This window comes from Epinephelus moara, chromosome 20 (genome assembly GCF_006386435.1).
Source record: "Epinephelus moara isolate mb chromosome 20, YSFRI_EMoa_1.0, whole genome shotgun sequence".
NCBI lineage: Eukaryota > Metazoa > Chordata > Actinopteri > Perciformes > Serranidae > Epinephelus > Epinephelus moara.
This window is the reverse complement of record NC_065525.1, coordinates 15,297,863-15,311,472: the sequence shown is the minus strand read 5'-3', so window position 1 is coordinate 15,311,472 and position 13,610 is coordinate 15,297,863. Positions and strand designations below refer to the sequence as shown.

The window sequence follows — 13,610 nt, the reverse complement described above, 5'->3', positions numbered from 1 at the left end:
AACACTTGTTTTGGGAAAGATGTACCAGGACAGAAATAAAAAGATATGGACACTTTTTAAAGTTTTATTCAAGCTGCCCACAGTAGCAATACTTTCGTCAGTGCTCCCCCATTGGTGCCAGCCTCCTGCTGCCTGCCTTGGCTACAGTGATGAGGATGATAAGGAAGAAGCCTACAGTCCAGACACCTGCTACAGGCAGCACCACCGTTGTCAGTAAGCCTGAAACACAAGCCAAAGAGATAATTGTGGTCTCACAGTGAGAAAGTATCACTGAAAAAAACAGTGACAAATAAACAGGAGCTTACTGGACTGAGGTCTGTCTGGCATTTCAATCCTGATGGGTCCATATGAGAGGAGGCCCAGACTGGGGTCTGCTCTCACCGCTTCTCTCTTAGTGATAGAATTACAGTTCTGTAGAGAAAACAAAATCAATCAAGACATGAGGAAAGTGAGACTAAAAAGACTGAAAAACTGAAAAGACTGAAAAAAATAACAGGCAAGACATTAAATCCTTCATATGATACAGATCCTTCCAAGGGTAAGTAGAGGGCATTATATGTCCATTTTCACAGTTATTTTCTTAGGGTTAAAGGGACACTTCAAAATCAAATATACATATTTTTCTTCTAATCTGTAGTGCTAATCATTCATGAGTTGCTGAGTGTTTGAGGTATCAGCCGTGGAAATGTTTGCCTTCTCTCCAATATAATGGATGGACCTGGTTACTCAAGATAATCCACAGACCTTGTTGTGAGCAGTTTCATGTAGGAACTATTTTCTTCCTTCCAAACTTCACCTGCCACCCGTATCACCATGCAGAAGGAAGTGTGCATCTACTCATGGACCAGAGGCTTGTGCTTGTGACAGTGCAAGATGTAAACATTAATGGCGTCCTCCTCAACTGAGCAGTAACATTAGCTGGCTCAGTGGTGCTAGGTGAGCTAGCAGTAAAGGCACGCTTCCTTCTGTGTGGCAATACTGTTAGCAGGTGTTGTTCGGCAGAAAGACAATAGCTCCTACGTGAAACTGCTCACAACAAAGTCTGTGGATTATCTTGAGTAAACAGGTCATGATTGCTGGAAGAAGAGATTGCTGTTGAGTTTTCCAAATGTATTTTTTGGTGCATTGAGCACCACAAGCCGAGTGCCATCAAGTTCCATTATATTGGAGAGAAGGCAGACATCTCTACGGCCAATATCTCCAACACTCAACAACTCACACCAAAGCAATCTAGACTGATAAACAGCACTACTAGTAAGAGGAAAAAAATATGCATTTGGGGTGAACTATCCCTTTAAAACAAGTATAATGCCTCAGGTTGCATCAACACCAGGTAAGTAAGATGAGTGAGCTCACAGGTGTGCAGGACTTGGGGTCGTCTGGCTCACACAGTTGAACAGTGCAGTGTAGATAGAGCTCGTGAGGTTCTGTTGTGAAACGAAACATGTCGAAACTGTAGCGAATGGTGGAACTCTCTCCATTATGGCCAGACTGTCCCACACTCGTGTTAAGAAAGGAAACAGTTCTGTCGTTCACACACCTGAATAAAGAGATGGAAAAGAGGAGTAGGAATGACTTGACTGGAGTTCATATTAAGTGAAATGAACTGTGGATATTGAGAGCTGCTGTTACCCGTTCAGAATCAGAGTGTGAACCAGTTCCTCTGTAGTATTCGGCTGGGCAGACTGTGTGGCCCAACACTCGTTAATCCGCAGCAGGAAGAAATCTGCAGGCTCTGTGACCGTCACCTCCACATACACCTGGACACATAAAACCATCGCTGACATGATACTCCAAAATGATATTATTTGGTTAAACTGAGGAGCGTTACCTTGTCTCTGAGTTCAATGGTGGGGGCACTACTGTAGGCCTCAGAGTAGGATTGGTCAGTGTACAACATCATCTGTATCGTGGCATCGAGTTCATCTACACGCATCACCGTCTCGCTGTGTACAGAGAACAAGCAAGAATAAAAAAAACGGTCTGGTGAGTGCACAGCTTCAACTCTGAACTTCTGTAATTTTGTAGGGCACTGCTTATGTATAAATTAGTCTGTTATCTTCCTCACGTGGAAAAGGGGATGATTGGGAAAGGCAGGCTGACTCTTCTGATGTATGGATAGAAGCATGTGAAGTCCATCTTAATGACTGGATCTCTGATGATGTTTCCAGTAACGTGAGCGTCTGACAGTAGACTCAGAGAATAGGAGATGTGAGTGAAGTTTTTCTGTAAGAAGGGGGGAAAAAAAAAGTTGACAAGAACAACTGTTAAAATCATATTTTTACACTGAACAACAGTGACAGATTTGTGCCTGGCTTTTAAGATTTAATTGCTTCAGTCGTACCTCCAGCGGCTTGCCTCCGCAGGTTACATATTTGTCTTTAGATATCTTGGATAGGTAGTACGGCACACCGTTGATGACCTTTCTCTGAGCACGGCAAGATTTGTTGGGCAAGTGCAGAGACTCCAGTGGCACCTTGTGATACCTGAAGAAATCTTCTATCACTCTGATTCCTATGAAGTCTTTGCTGCATATTACTTTGATGTGCGCATCTATAAAAACAAAAAGTAAGGCTTTAGTAATTCACATACTGCATGTCAATTTTTTGCTCACATGTAATTTGTAATATGCTATTAGGTTGTAACTGTTAAATGTTGTTCAAGTAGCCTACAGTAATCTGAATTAGTAAGAAAAGTTAATTATCAGCTTTAGTCAGGTAAAGCAATATTTTAGTAGTTTGAGGGGATGCACTGGTGCAGCAACAAGTCTGGGGGAAAAAATTGCTTGTAATATAAGCTTCAAACTGTTATCAATGTGTTGTTTAAATGCTCTGAATAATAAAATACAACACAATTTCATTGAAGCGGCCATATTGTTTCCACATAATGATGCTCATGAACACTGAGGAACAACTTCTCAACTCAAGAAATGGGATCATCTGAGGAGTACATGAATGCAGCAATTTAAAAATGCAGTGTGAAAAGCCTTGGAAAGGGTCACGCTAAGATGATGCTACCTGTTGCATTATGGGAAATGTAGGATCTAATGTTTCTAGACTGAGGATTAGCATGGTGGTCCCTGTTTTTTTGTTGTTGTTTTTTTTAACCATTTTTAAGCTGTGTCTGCAAGCTTTAGAGGCATTGCTATATTGCGCAGGTCCCCATTTAGAAATTTTACTTTCATTTCATGGTGACTCTAAACTCACAGCTCCTTTTGTGACACATTAAAACTTTTCAGGTAGAGTAAATTGTAAGAACAGAAACTGTGCATACTTTTGTCACACTGGTCAGCATAATACCCAACTGCACATTTGCAGCTTCTTTGGTCTTTAGACAGAATACATCTTGTGCGGTCAGTGCAATGCTCCACACTGCAGACACCTGTACAGTAAACACAGTAACGTTACTCTTTATACTTCCAAAAGCTACAACATTTAACATTTTAACACAAGTAGACAGTCTTACCCTCAACATGGTGGCGCGTGAAGCCAGCGAGAAGCACGAGGACCACGCTCAGCTGGTTGAAGAATTAACATTTCCACTTTAACAATGCAAAGTGTTAAATATGACCTATTGACCATATAGCTGGGCTACACTGACAGTTTAGCTTGTTCATTTTAAAAGAGCCCACTCTAAGCTACACAGGCATTTAGTTTCGTTTTCTTACATAAAGCTCATAATTATTTTATCTACACTCACCTTCAAGCCGATTTGGATCATTACTGTTCTCTTTTGCGTAAAAATATATATATGAATTTTCCTTTTTAAATGCGGTATTTTCCGTCAAACGCGACGCTCTCTCCTGTTGTCCTCGTCTCCAACACCTGCTGCTCCTAAATGATGAACACCTGTCACTGTTAACCTCCACGCTCCGTTTGGCCTGTGCTGCTCACGTGCTCCTCACGCACGGTAAAAAACCGACCATTTATGTTTTATTTATTTATTTTATATCAAACTCCAGTTAATTGTGCTAGCTTGCAAATTAAAAAAAACAAACAAATTCAGCTATTAATAAAACAAAAACTTGTGTGTTGGGTAAGATGGAGGATGACGCCCCCTTAGGATAAAAAGTACAGTGGCCAATTTTGTTGTAAAAGCACACAAACAGGGGTGTAAATATAGACAATGCAGGCAGGGCAGTTGCACTAGGGGCCCATGGGGCGAGGGGCCCATAGAGAGTGGGCCTTCCAACTATATGTTAGGCAGAAAACAGGCCCTTGAGAGTAATTTGGATTGCCACCTTAGAAATATGCCTGTGATAAAAGAAAAATTAACATTTAATTAAAATGGTGCCATGTGCTTTCTCTGCCTTTGAAAAGGCAAACCCATTCCCATCACCATTTTTCTTTCTTTCTTTTTTCTTTTTGTAAAATAGCTGGTAGCGATCTATAACAAAACATATTATAAAATATAAAATATTTGCTCGCTTTACATAAGCTATAAATAGAGTATTAAAAAATTATTAGATTATAAATAATCCCTTATTTTCTTTGGTATTTTTGTCCTGTACAGATATGCCATGATGATTTCTGGGTGATATGTGTGTTGGTAGCTATTAACCAGTGTCAAGTCTCTATATAATCATGTGATGATAAGATTATATGGGAGCTAGTTTAGGTGCATAACAATAACTAGTGTGCCTGAGGGCCTGTCATAATAGTATGCACTGGGGCCCATTGTAACAACCTTATGCCACAGCACACAAAACCAACTGTCTAATGTTAATTTACCCATTAATGGATGATCCAGAAGCTCTGTGGCCTTTTTCTCTGGCTGATCATTTCATTTTGGGATGTCTTCCTCCAGCATGCTTGCTGAAAATGCTGACTAATTCTAGATAGCTAGCAATGATAGCTAGCTAGCTAATAATGTTGGCAAGCTGTTGGAAATACTGTACAAGCTTGTACTGTACTCTTAGTGTACTTCATACAGACACATCTACTAGGAAATCTAACTAAATAATATATTGAGGCAGGATACCCCTGAAGCCCCTGGCTTTTCACCCCCTTTTTGAGAGGGCCTCTGGGTCTAACTTTAGCTAGCTAGCTAGCTAGATTGCAGCAGTCAACATGAAATGTCACAATTTACTGGATCATAATCATGGTTCAATACATGTGAAAGCATACTTAGCGCTATCTACTGGTAAGGAGAGGAATGTAAGGGTGGAGGGGGCATCTTTCCTCGTCGTACCCTATTAGGGGCCTTTGAGTGAGTTAGGATTTGCTTCTTTCTCCTGTATTATTTTACTGTAAATTACATATTTGAGTGTTTTAGATGGCTGGTTGGGTGGAACAAGCAATTTGAAAATGTCTCTTTATTCACTGGGAAACATTTTGATAAGTAACAAAAGAATTGTTAGGTGTTTTCTTAAATTCAATTTATCAATCTGGAGGGAGGGAAAAGAAGGATTTTTTGTTTGAGTTGTCATGACTCAAATCTGGCATGCTGATGTGTTGTGGAGGACCTTATTACTGGTTTCTCCAACCTCCCAAACCTTTGCACTGTGTGACTTTTCACAGATGGCACTGCTGAGGTCAGTTACACAACCTGCATTTTGCCTTGTTTCATCAATAGGTTTTTCCTTGAATAGAAACAAAGTGCCAAGGGTCTCCTGCAGATGTCACTATCAGCCCAAAGTGGTTCAGTGCTTTGGAAACTTTACCCCATCATCATTTCTAGTATGTGAAACAGCACTGCAATCAAACAGGAATTATGTTTGTACATTACAAACTGTATCGTAATACCTCTAAAATGACTGCCTCACGTTTACTAAACCAAACCATTCAAATATGAAAGAGGAGGTACAGAAAGATTTTAATGGAGAAGGGATAAAAATCAGATTTTTAGTGTCAGCGGGTTAAAGCAGTGAAGGGGCTCAACAATGTCTTAAGGGAAAGCAATAACTGGGTCACTGTATTTCCTACAGAGCCAACTTGTCACACCCGCAGGCTGCACTCCATATTCTCAGACATCATCAGGCAGGCCTTTCTCCTGTTTGGGTGCAGACCATCTGTCTTTGATGGGACAGATCAGACCCAGAATAAGTTGTTAATAAGGGGAAACACTATGATGGATGAGGCAGGTTTGCAGCAGCCCATCTCTGGTGGCAGATCAGATGATCTCACATAATAATGTATCTGTTTCTTTTCTATTAGCAGTGGCTCCACTCATGTCCGTACCTTCCCTCTCTGATAGATCCTTCATGGTAGAAAACAGAAAATGATCAACAAACACTCAGATGGGAAAGGTTGTTTGCACCGTTACAACTGGCTGCCTATAGTTAATTTGAACAACAACAACAAAAAAATCTATTCTCTGTTCGGAAACGTCCCATTAGCCACAACAAAAGCATATGGTGAGGAAGGTTTGTGTTCATACACCCTGCTGTCTGCCAGTGGATTTCATTAGCATATCAAACAGTTAAATCACTCCACTGAAACCTCATGACACACATTTTTTTTAGCCTTGCTCTCACCTGGTACATTTTATTTTACTGATCATAGATTTCAATTTCTTTTGATGCCTAGTTTGAAATTTAAATAAGCTGCAAATTTTTATTTTATTGTGCTGCTACAACCTCAACTTCACACATTATTTGGACCCAAACAGCAACAGAACAAATCTACAGAGGAAATGTTGGCAAGATTATTTATTAACAGAGCAGACAGGTTAGAAAAACTTTCAAAGTTTGTCGAGAAGCAATAAAATATGTCTGTGTTTACACCTGTGACAGTAGCTTGGTTCTGTTTTATTATTTAATTCAGTATATATATGTGTGGTTCAGATGTCTTAATGAATATGAATGAGTTCTTATCATGAAGTGGGAAATAAAACTGAAATTGATGTTATGATTGGGTGGAGAGCCATAAAGTCAGCACAGCATGTTGCATTGCAGAACAACACAAATATCAGTTAACAGTCTACTGAAATCAATTTCCAGGTTTTTAAAAACACCCTTTGTCGTATGTGCATGTGCATGTTGTACCCATGGACAATGAGAAATCCATGTGAACACAACACACATTTGCTTCATGCAGCCCCTCCATCATATCCCTCAGCAGCATCATGTAGTGATTCTCCGTCTCGTCGACAGTGGTGCAGTGCCACCCTGGTGTTGTGAAATAGCCGGCTTATAGGAGGTGTCTGTCATCGGCCTGATTCACAACACCAGCTGCGGCACACACACCTGAGAGGCAGGTCTTCTGCTGCTGGATGTATTAAAGCGAACACACAAACACACGAGGCAGGCTGTATGAAATCCACAGAAAGAGGAACTCATTCAATCAGGATGTAAAGACAAGATAATACAGTATATTAAAGCGTGCATGGTCCAGGGGCTCTGCAGCAGACTAAGTAACCCCAGTGTGACTGGCTAATTAGCATCTGATTTTCAGATTGTCGGGCATATTATTAAGCGTTGGGGGGGGCAGTGGTGTGTCCCAACTCCCAACACTGGGACGGAGTACAACAGCACGGATCCCATAGCACTTGGCTCAGCTTTATCTGTGGCCGTGGATGAACCCAACATCTCCGTACAGTTAGCCTGTGTGGAGCAGCCAAGACAGAATGAGCCTCCATCTGTGTTCTCTCAGGCCAGACTGAAGGACAGAGAGCGTGGGCCACAAATTTAACAGAGGGGACGATGGGTGATTGTTGCTGAAGATTTGCATGTGCTCGGTGGCTTTGCAAACCTCAGCCAGAGTCAGTTTTTGCTGCTAAATGTACTGGTAGGCTCCCCGTGGTTGCTAAAGTGTACAATATGCTGGGTGATGCCATGCTACATTTGAGCGTTATACTAAGAGAAATCACAGCTCAGGCTGAAACTGCTCAAAGTGTAGGGACCTGTTTGAAGTTGAAATGACTCTAAGAAGCCAAATAATGACAAAGTCCAGCTATTCCAGTGATAAATTAAACAGACTAATTCTTCTTAGAGAATATGTAAAACTGGGACCCCACAACTTCTTGATAGTCAGATATTGTAAAATGTAATGACTTAACATTAGGAAAGTGTTGCAGTTTGTGTTAAAAAATGTCTCTTCCCTTTGTTACCCCAGAAATCACCCCTCTGATACAGAGACAGACAGAAATATCCCTCCAGTCCTGTGGTCGGCTTCAAGCCAACCAACCATCTGCCAGGGGACAGGACGTGTCACAGTTTCACACTACAGCCTGTGGAAACAACATGGTGACGTCCTGCAACATTCAGGACCAGGGATTGTAGACATTAACCTATATGTTTGAGAGTTAGAAGTGTGCATTATATTGAGCCCAATGTTGCAAATGCAAAATGCATCAGTGTAAAATTGATTTTATAACGGTCCAGTTTGAAAGGTACATAGATTCGAAAAGACAACTTATCAATTTTTCAGCTTCTAGTGATTTCAAGTGGTATTATTGTTGGTGCTGCTGTTGCAATGACAACCAAAACCTCAGAGCCTAGAAACGACAAACACACACTGCATTCTGTTTTTCACAGCTGCTTCAATTGTTCCACCATCCACCATTTTCGCTACTGAGGACAATAACTATACAGATTTTACACTGATACTCTGGTAACTGGGGATAGCTACCAATCCACTTCCTGGCATGGTGGCGCAACGGTTGCAGCACTTCCTTTGAGCTGTAAATTGAGCTTTCGTTTACCTTATATTAATAAGTTAAGGCAAAAACTTGTCTGTTTTCACTTTCAGTTTCATAGTAGATGCAGAACTGTTTAATTCTCCTTCGAACGTCTTTCCGACTGTGAAAATCTTGACTGACTGCTCTGCACATATAATAAATATTGTGAAAACAATGATTTTTCAAAAACTGAGGCTTAATGGAAAAAAGGTAAAAGTAAACATAATGAACATTTAGTGGTTAAAAATAAAAAGACAACTGAAAAGTAAACTTAATTTTTTTTATTCCAAATAATCAAAAGATACAAATATGAAACAACAAAACTGAAAAAAAAATGAGAGAACAGAACAAAAAGATCAGACAATTAATGGGAACTCAGATGGGTGATATGAGGATGTGTCTGTCAACACAAGGATGACTGTAGTATTCTATACAAAACAAAATGGTGGACAAGTGAGTGTGTGTGAATGTGACTATGTCTCCAAAAGCCAAAAGGTTCGGGTTGTAGCTGTGTGTGTGTGTGTGTGTGTGTGTGTGTGTGTGTTGATGTTGTCTCAGTTCATTAGTAATTCCATCTGCACCAGTCTTGCGTTGGTGTCCCCGGCCATGTTGTAAGGAATCATACCAGCAAAGGTGATCAGGGCTCTGGCCTGGCTGCGGAGTTGCTGTTAGGAGAAGAAGAGGGAGACAACATGTAGAGTGTTAACATACTGCCATTTTGACTGTTTGTCTACATCTTGTCACATACTGTAAGTTTATCATACATATACTGTAGTGGCGTGCGGGTTGGGATTTTTTAAAACCAGCACTACCCTGGCCTGCTATGAGAGCGAACATGCCCTGCCCAACCTGCGTTAACCAACGACCCAAACCTGACCTGCAAACTGGAGCTGAAAATTTCAGGTATGACCTGCTTGGCTGTATTAAATGCCATTTCCAGTAAATATCATAATATAAAATGATGATTTCTCTTTTAAAAAGGACAAATGACAGAAAGACGGCAGGCACTCACCCATCTGTTAAGTGGTTATGTCTAAACCTATGATCTCAAGTGCACAGCTGATACAGATGGTGGTTTGTTTATATGACGTAACAGAAGTGCATATTTAACCGATTCAGTGTGGACAGAGAGATGCTTACTTGTGGTCAGGACATGGTGTTAAGCCTACATATTTGCAGAGGGAAGTGTTTTTAATGGACATTATGACCAGGGAGATTTATACATGTCAAACTTGAACAGATTTTCCTGGTCAAAATCTGAATAACCGAAACCCTGTGTGGAGAAGAGAAGCTAGAAGCTGGATTATTGCACAATGTTTTGTAAGTTATATCAGGCTAACTTAGAACACTGCTTTGTCACTTCATGACCTGCCTGCCCGAAACCCACAATATTTTCTGACAAGCTCGACCCATGCATCAGAGTATATGTCAGCATTTTCCTAACAAAAAACTGCAGTACAAAAATGCCCAAAATATGTTTGAAGTTTGAATTTACACTGTCACATTACAGGTTTTTTTCCCTACAGATAGCAATGACAAGCGTATTTTTCTATTTAAAAATGTCGCACTTTAGACATTTTGGTCACAATTCTTGAATAACAAAATTAAAATGATCCTTAAAAATGTTTCTGTTGATGTTATGTGATTATGTCAGGGTCAGAAGTTATACTGTGATTTTTTTAAACTCCAAACTATCAATACTGCTATTGACATTACAGATACAGTATCTATTGTGCTTTAATTAACTATTGATCTATTTCAGTTGTCTCACCATGTCTCTGTCCTCTATGGTTCTCTGTGGTCGTCCTGGTGTGCCAGCTGGCGCCCCCTTCAGGCGTTTGTGCTGAGTGAACAGGATGTTCATGGTGGCCAAGAGCACTTCAGACAAGTTGTGGCGCACCTGGGGACACAGAGGACACTTTTAAAAGAGAGTAAAGGCATAACGCTGTGTGTTGTGAGAAAGTCTGGTAGCTCTTACTCTCACCTCATCACTGAAGTTCCTGAAAGCGGCCACTCTCTCCTCCACGCTGTCCTGACTGAGAGGAAGAAGCTTTAAACGCTCCATCACCTGACAGAGAAACACAAGGAGGGACGACATTAACAGAGGAGCTTCGAATATTCAACATAGTATCATCAGTCCAATATAGTAATCATGGTTTCACATACTAAGTCTGTGATAAAATGTTATTTTATTGGAACCGTTGGGCTGCACTCACGTCGTAGGCTCTATCAACATGACCTGCATGGTACTCATCAAAGAACGTCATCAGGTCTAACAGCAGGTAGAAAGTACTATCGACGGACTTTTCTCCTGCTATGCCCTGAGCACGATACCTGCAGCAGAAAGAGGAAATTATTCAGTTTTTACAGGATGCTCTTTATCAGCTTTAAACTAGTGAATAATATGTGTGTGTGTGTGTGTGTCGTCACCTCTCAGCAATAGCCACTGCAGTGTTTTTTAGCCTCTCCTTGTTGGACTGAGGAGCGCTGACTTGAGCAATGACTGGACTCAACAGCCTGTTCATCAACTCCAACACCTTATCTGGGTTCTACACAGAGACAGACAGAGACATGGTGAAAACCGACAGCTGCAAATGACGATGGCTTTGCAGAAATACATGTGCAGTACACGAATGCAGAGATCACAGAGACAGGCCTGCTCACCTTGGCCAGCTCGTAGAGTTTGACCGCCTCCTCAAACAAGCCCTTGTTCTCGGCCTCTAGAGCAACTTTACTGATGATAGCTCTGGTGTCCCCGGCGAACTTATCTATGACTCCAGGCTAGAGGGGGGAGACAAGATCAGTGAGAGGAGAGCAGAAGGTAGCTATCCTGTAAAATAAATCAATAATTAAAGTACTTGCATCTGATCTCTCAACATCTTCTATTGCACTACATAGATGAGACAGAACCCAGAAAGATTAGAAATTGAAAACGAACATATCAGTTGCTGTACAGCAGAATTTTAAGGTAGAACTGGGATCCTGTTAGGGCAGTACTGCCCAGCTTATGCGTTAGTTGATGTAAAAATACTAATGTCTTAACTATGTTTACCAAAGCAATGAGCCACCAACAAAAGCCGACTAAATTTACTTGTAAGTTGTAAATTCTATCAGAACATCATCAACAATTTTATATCCAACAAAAAACACTGCTACAGATAGACCGCAGCTGCAGCAGAATGGTGTACTTAAATTCTTTAACTAATTAAAATCTTTAAGGCCTGACCTAAATTGCTCTTGCTTAATGATGGCACAGAGTTAAAAGCTATTTTCCAATTATATTAAAGTATACTTTCCAATGATATTAAAAAGCGCAGCCTCGACACTTTAGCAATTTTAAACAACAAAACTACAGACTGTAGACTACAGTATACTCATAACTACAATGCAAAAGCAAAATCACAAAAAAAAAGAATTCTTACTGTGACAACTTCACAGCACAGAGACTTATAGTAATAATATTCTTTTTTATCTAAATATTGAATTGGATTCAATTCAATTGCTGATCATAGACTGTATCAAAGAAGTGGATGTAGCTGCCGTGACGTTGCCCTTTAATTTGTGGACTCCTGTTCTGAAGCCTTGAGTAAGGCATTTAGCCTGTCTCCATCTTGGTTTTTGTGAGCCAAAAGTGACCCTATTTGGATGAAGAGGGTGAATCTGACTGAGGCGTTGTCAATGACGCACTGCTACACCTTTATCCTAATTGACAGGTCGCTGTAGTAGTGACTTGTCAATCACAAAGTAGCCATACCCCGAAGCCCGTCCTGCTTTATTGTCTATTTTACACTAAATGGGACTATAACTTACAAAATGAGCATCATGCTGTACAAAAGAAGACTTGAATAAAGCAATTAAGACCATAAACTCCTATATTTCGTCGTGCTTCCTCCTCCTATGAATAGCACTAAATGAAAGGAGTCTCTGTATGAACAGCACCATAAACCACCACTGCAATATTAATTTAACATGTCATTAGCAAAGTAGTAATATACTGCAGTGCACCCCTTGATCAGTCAGTTTGCAGTAACAGATTCACAAGACTAATGTGGGTAGAATGAAACACACAGCAAGGTGAATTTGAGGGGAATAACATACCCTCAGACATCACATTTTGCAGAGTGCTGCAGGCACGGTGAGAAATGTTAAGAAACTTTGACTACAAAGCAAGTATTGTGAAGAGCTTTTTGATCCATGACAGAGGAACAAAGTGCTGCTAAACGGGGAGTGTCAAAACATGTAGGAGACGGGTTGAAGAGAGGGAAGATTTCTGTCCTTGTCTAGCTGACTGAAACACCCCACGTATAGCAAAGACAGAGAGTGACAGAGGAAAAATGTGAAGCAGAGAAAGAAGAAGAGAAGGGCATGGCAAGAGAGCAGGTGAGAGGCAAAAGCACGTCATAGACACAACAACCACAGATGAGATGAGAGGGGGAGATCAAAGACATAATCTTCTTACCTTCCTACTGCCGTCCTTCTCTAATCTCCCCAGCAGCATGTCAAACTGTAAAAAAGACAAAAAAATCCATATCCAATACATGTACACACTGTACACACACCTTTATGTATCACAGCCCTGAAATAAATCCTGTATTATGATTATTATCGTATTATTTTGTGATGTTTTACTGGACTGCTTGTGTTTCCCAACCTATATTCTGTCCATTTACATGCACAAAGCTAAAAAAAGCAGGTGTATCAAGTGGCTACTTCTAGTAAAAAAAGGGGTAATACATGTCCAGTAAAACATACTGAAAACCAAGTGAAAGGGATAGTCAGAACATTTTTAAATTGGTATTTTTACTGCATGTTTGCAAGAGAAACATAAGATACAATACAGTAATACAATCAAATGAAATAATTTGTGAAATTCGATTTTTTTTTAAATCAGTGTTAACTAAATTTTGATCAAAATGTCCGAGACGAGGTCAGGAACAAAGGGAAAAATTAAATGGATATGCTCCGACCCTCCAATAAGACTACATAATGGA

General features: G+C 40.4%; 2 protein-coding genes across 3 annotated transcripts in view; both read right to left on the bottom strand.

Annotated features, from left to right (window-relative positions):
* Window positions 1-60: 60 nt before the first annotated feature.
* zpd (zona pellucida glycoprotein d) lies at window positions 61-3,852 on the bottom strand. The gene is made up of 10 exons (XM_050072638.1): window positions 3,700-3,852; window positions 3,466-3,517; window positions 3,274-3,381; window positions 2,345-2,553; window positions 2,069-2,226; window positions 1,832-1,946; window positions 1,633-1,760; window positions 1,357-1,540; window positions 306-411; window positions 61-219 (listed from the first exon to the last, which is right to left on the bottom strand). Exons 1-10 carry the CDS (start codon window positions 3,718-3,720, stop codon window positions 98-100), a joined length of 1,203 nt encoding a protein of 400 aa, XP_049928595.1. The 5' UTR covers window positions 3,721-3,852; the 3' UTR covers window positions 61-97.
* A 5,033-nt stretch (window positions 3,853-8,885) lies between these two features.
* Window positions 8,886-13,610, bottom strand: part of nup93 (nucleoporin 93) — a 43,777-nt gene continuing 39,052 nt past the window's right edge. For both annotated transcript variants that reach the window (XM_050072635.1, XM_050072636.1), the window contains exons 16-22: window positions 13,079-13,123; window positions 11,284-11,400; window positions 11,050-11,168; window positions 10,836-10,953; window positions 10,604-10,687; window positions 10,391-10,519; window positions 8,886-9,284 (exon numbers count right to left, since the gene is read on the bottom strand). In XM_050072635.1, coding sequence (XP_049928592.1) covers window positions 9,174-9,284; window positions 10,391-10,519; window positions 10,604-10,687; window positions 10,836-10,953; window positions 11,050-11,168; window positions 11,284-11,400; window positions 13,079-13,123 — 723 coding nt within the window. In that variant the 3' untranslated portion in view covers window positions 8,886-9,173. The remainder of the gene's footprint in view (window positions 9,285-10,390; window positions 10,520-10,603; window positions 10,688-10,835; window positions 10,954-11,049; window positions 11,169-11,283; window positions 11,401-13,078; window positions 13,124-13,610) is intronic.

Bases quoted from the DNA above. Each gene is read 5' to 3' on its own strand.
- zpd (XM_050072638.1), bottom strand. From the start codon at position 3,720: ATGATCCAAATCGGCTTGAAG. The intron at 1,541-1,632 runs GTAACAGCAGCT...CTCTTTATTCAG, and splicing joins CACACTCTGATTCTGAACGG to GTGTGTGAACGACAGAACTG. The intron at 412-1,356 runs GTGAGCTCACTC...TTTTCTCTACAG, and splicing joins ACCCCAAGTCCTGCACACCT to AACTGTAATTCTATCACTAA.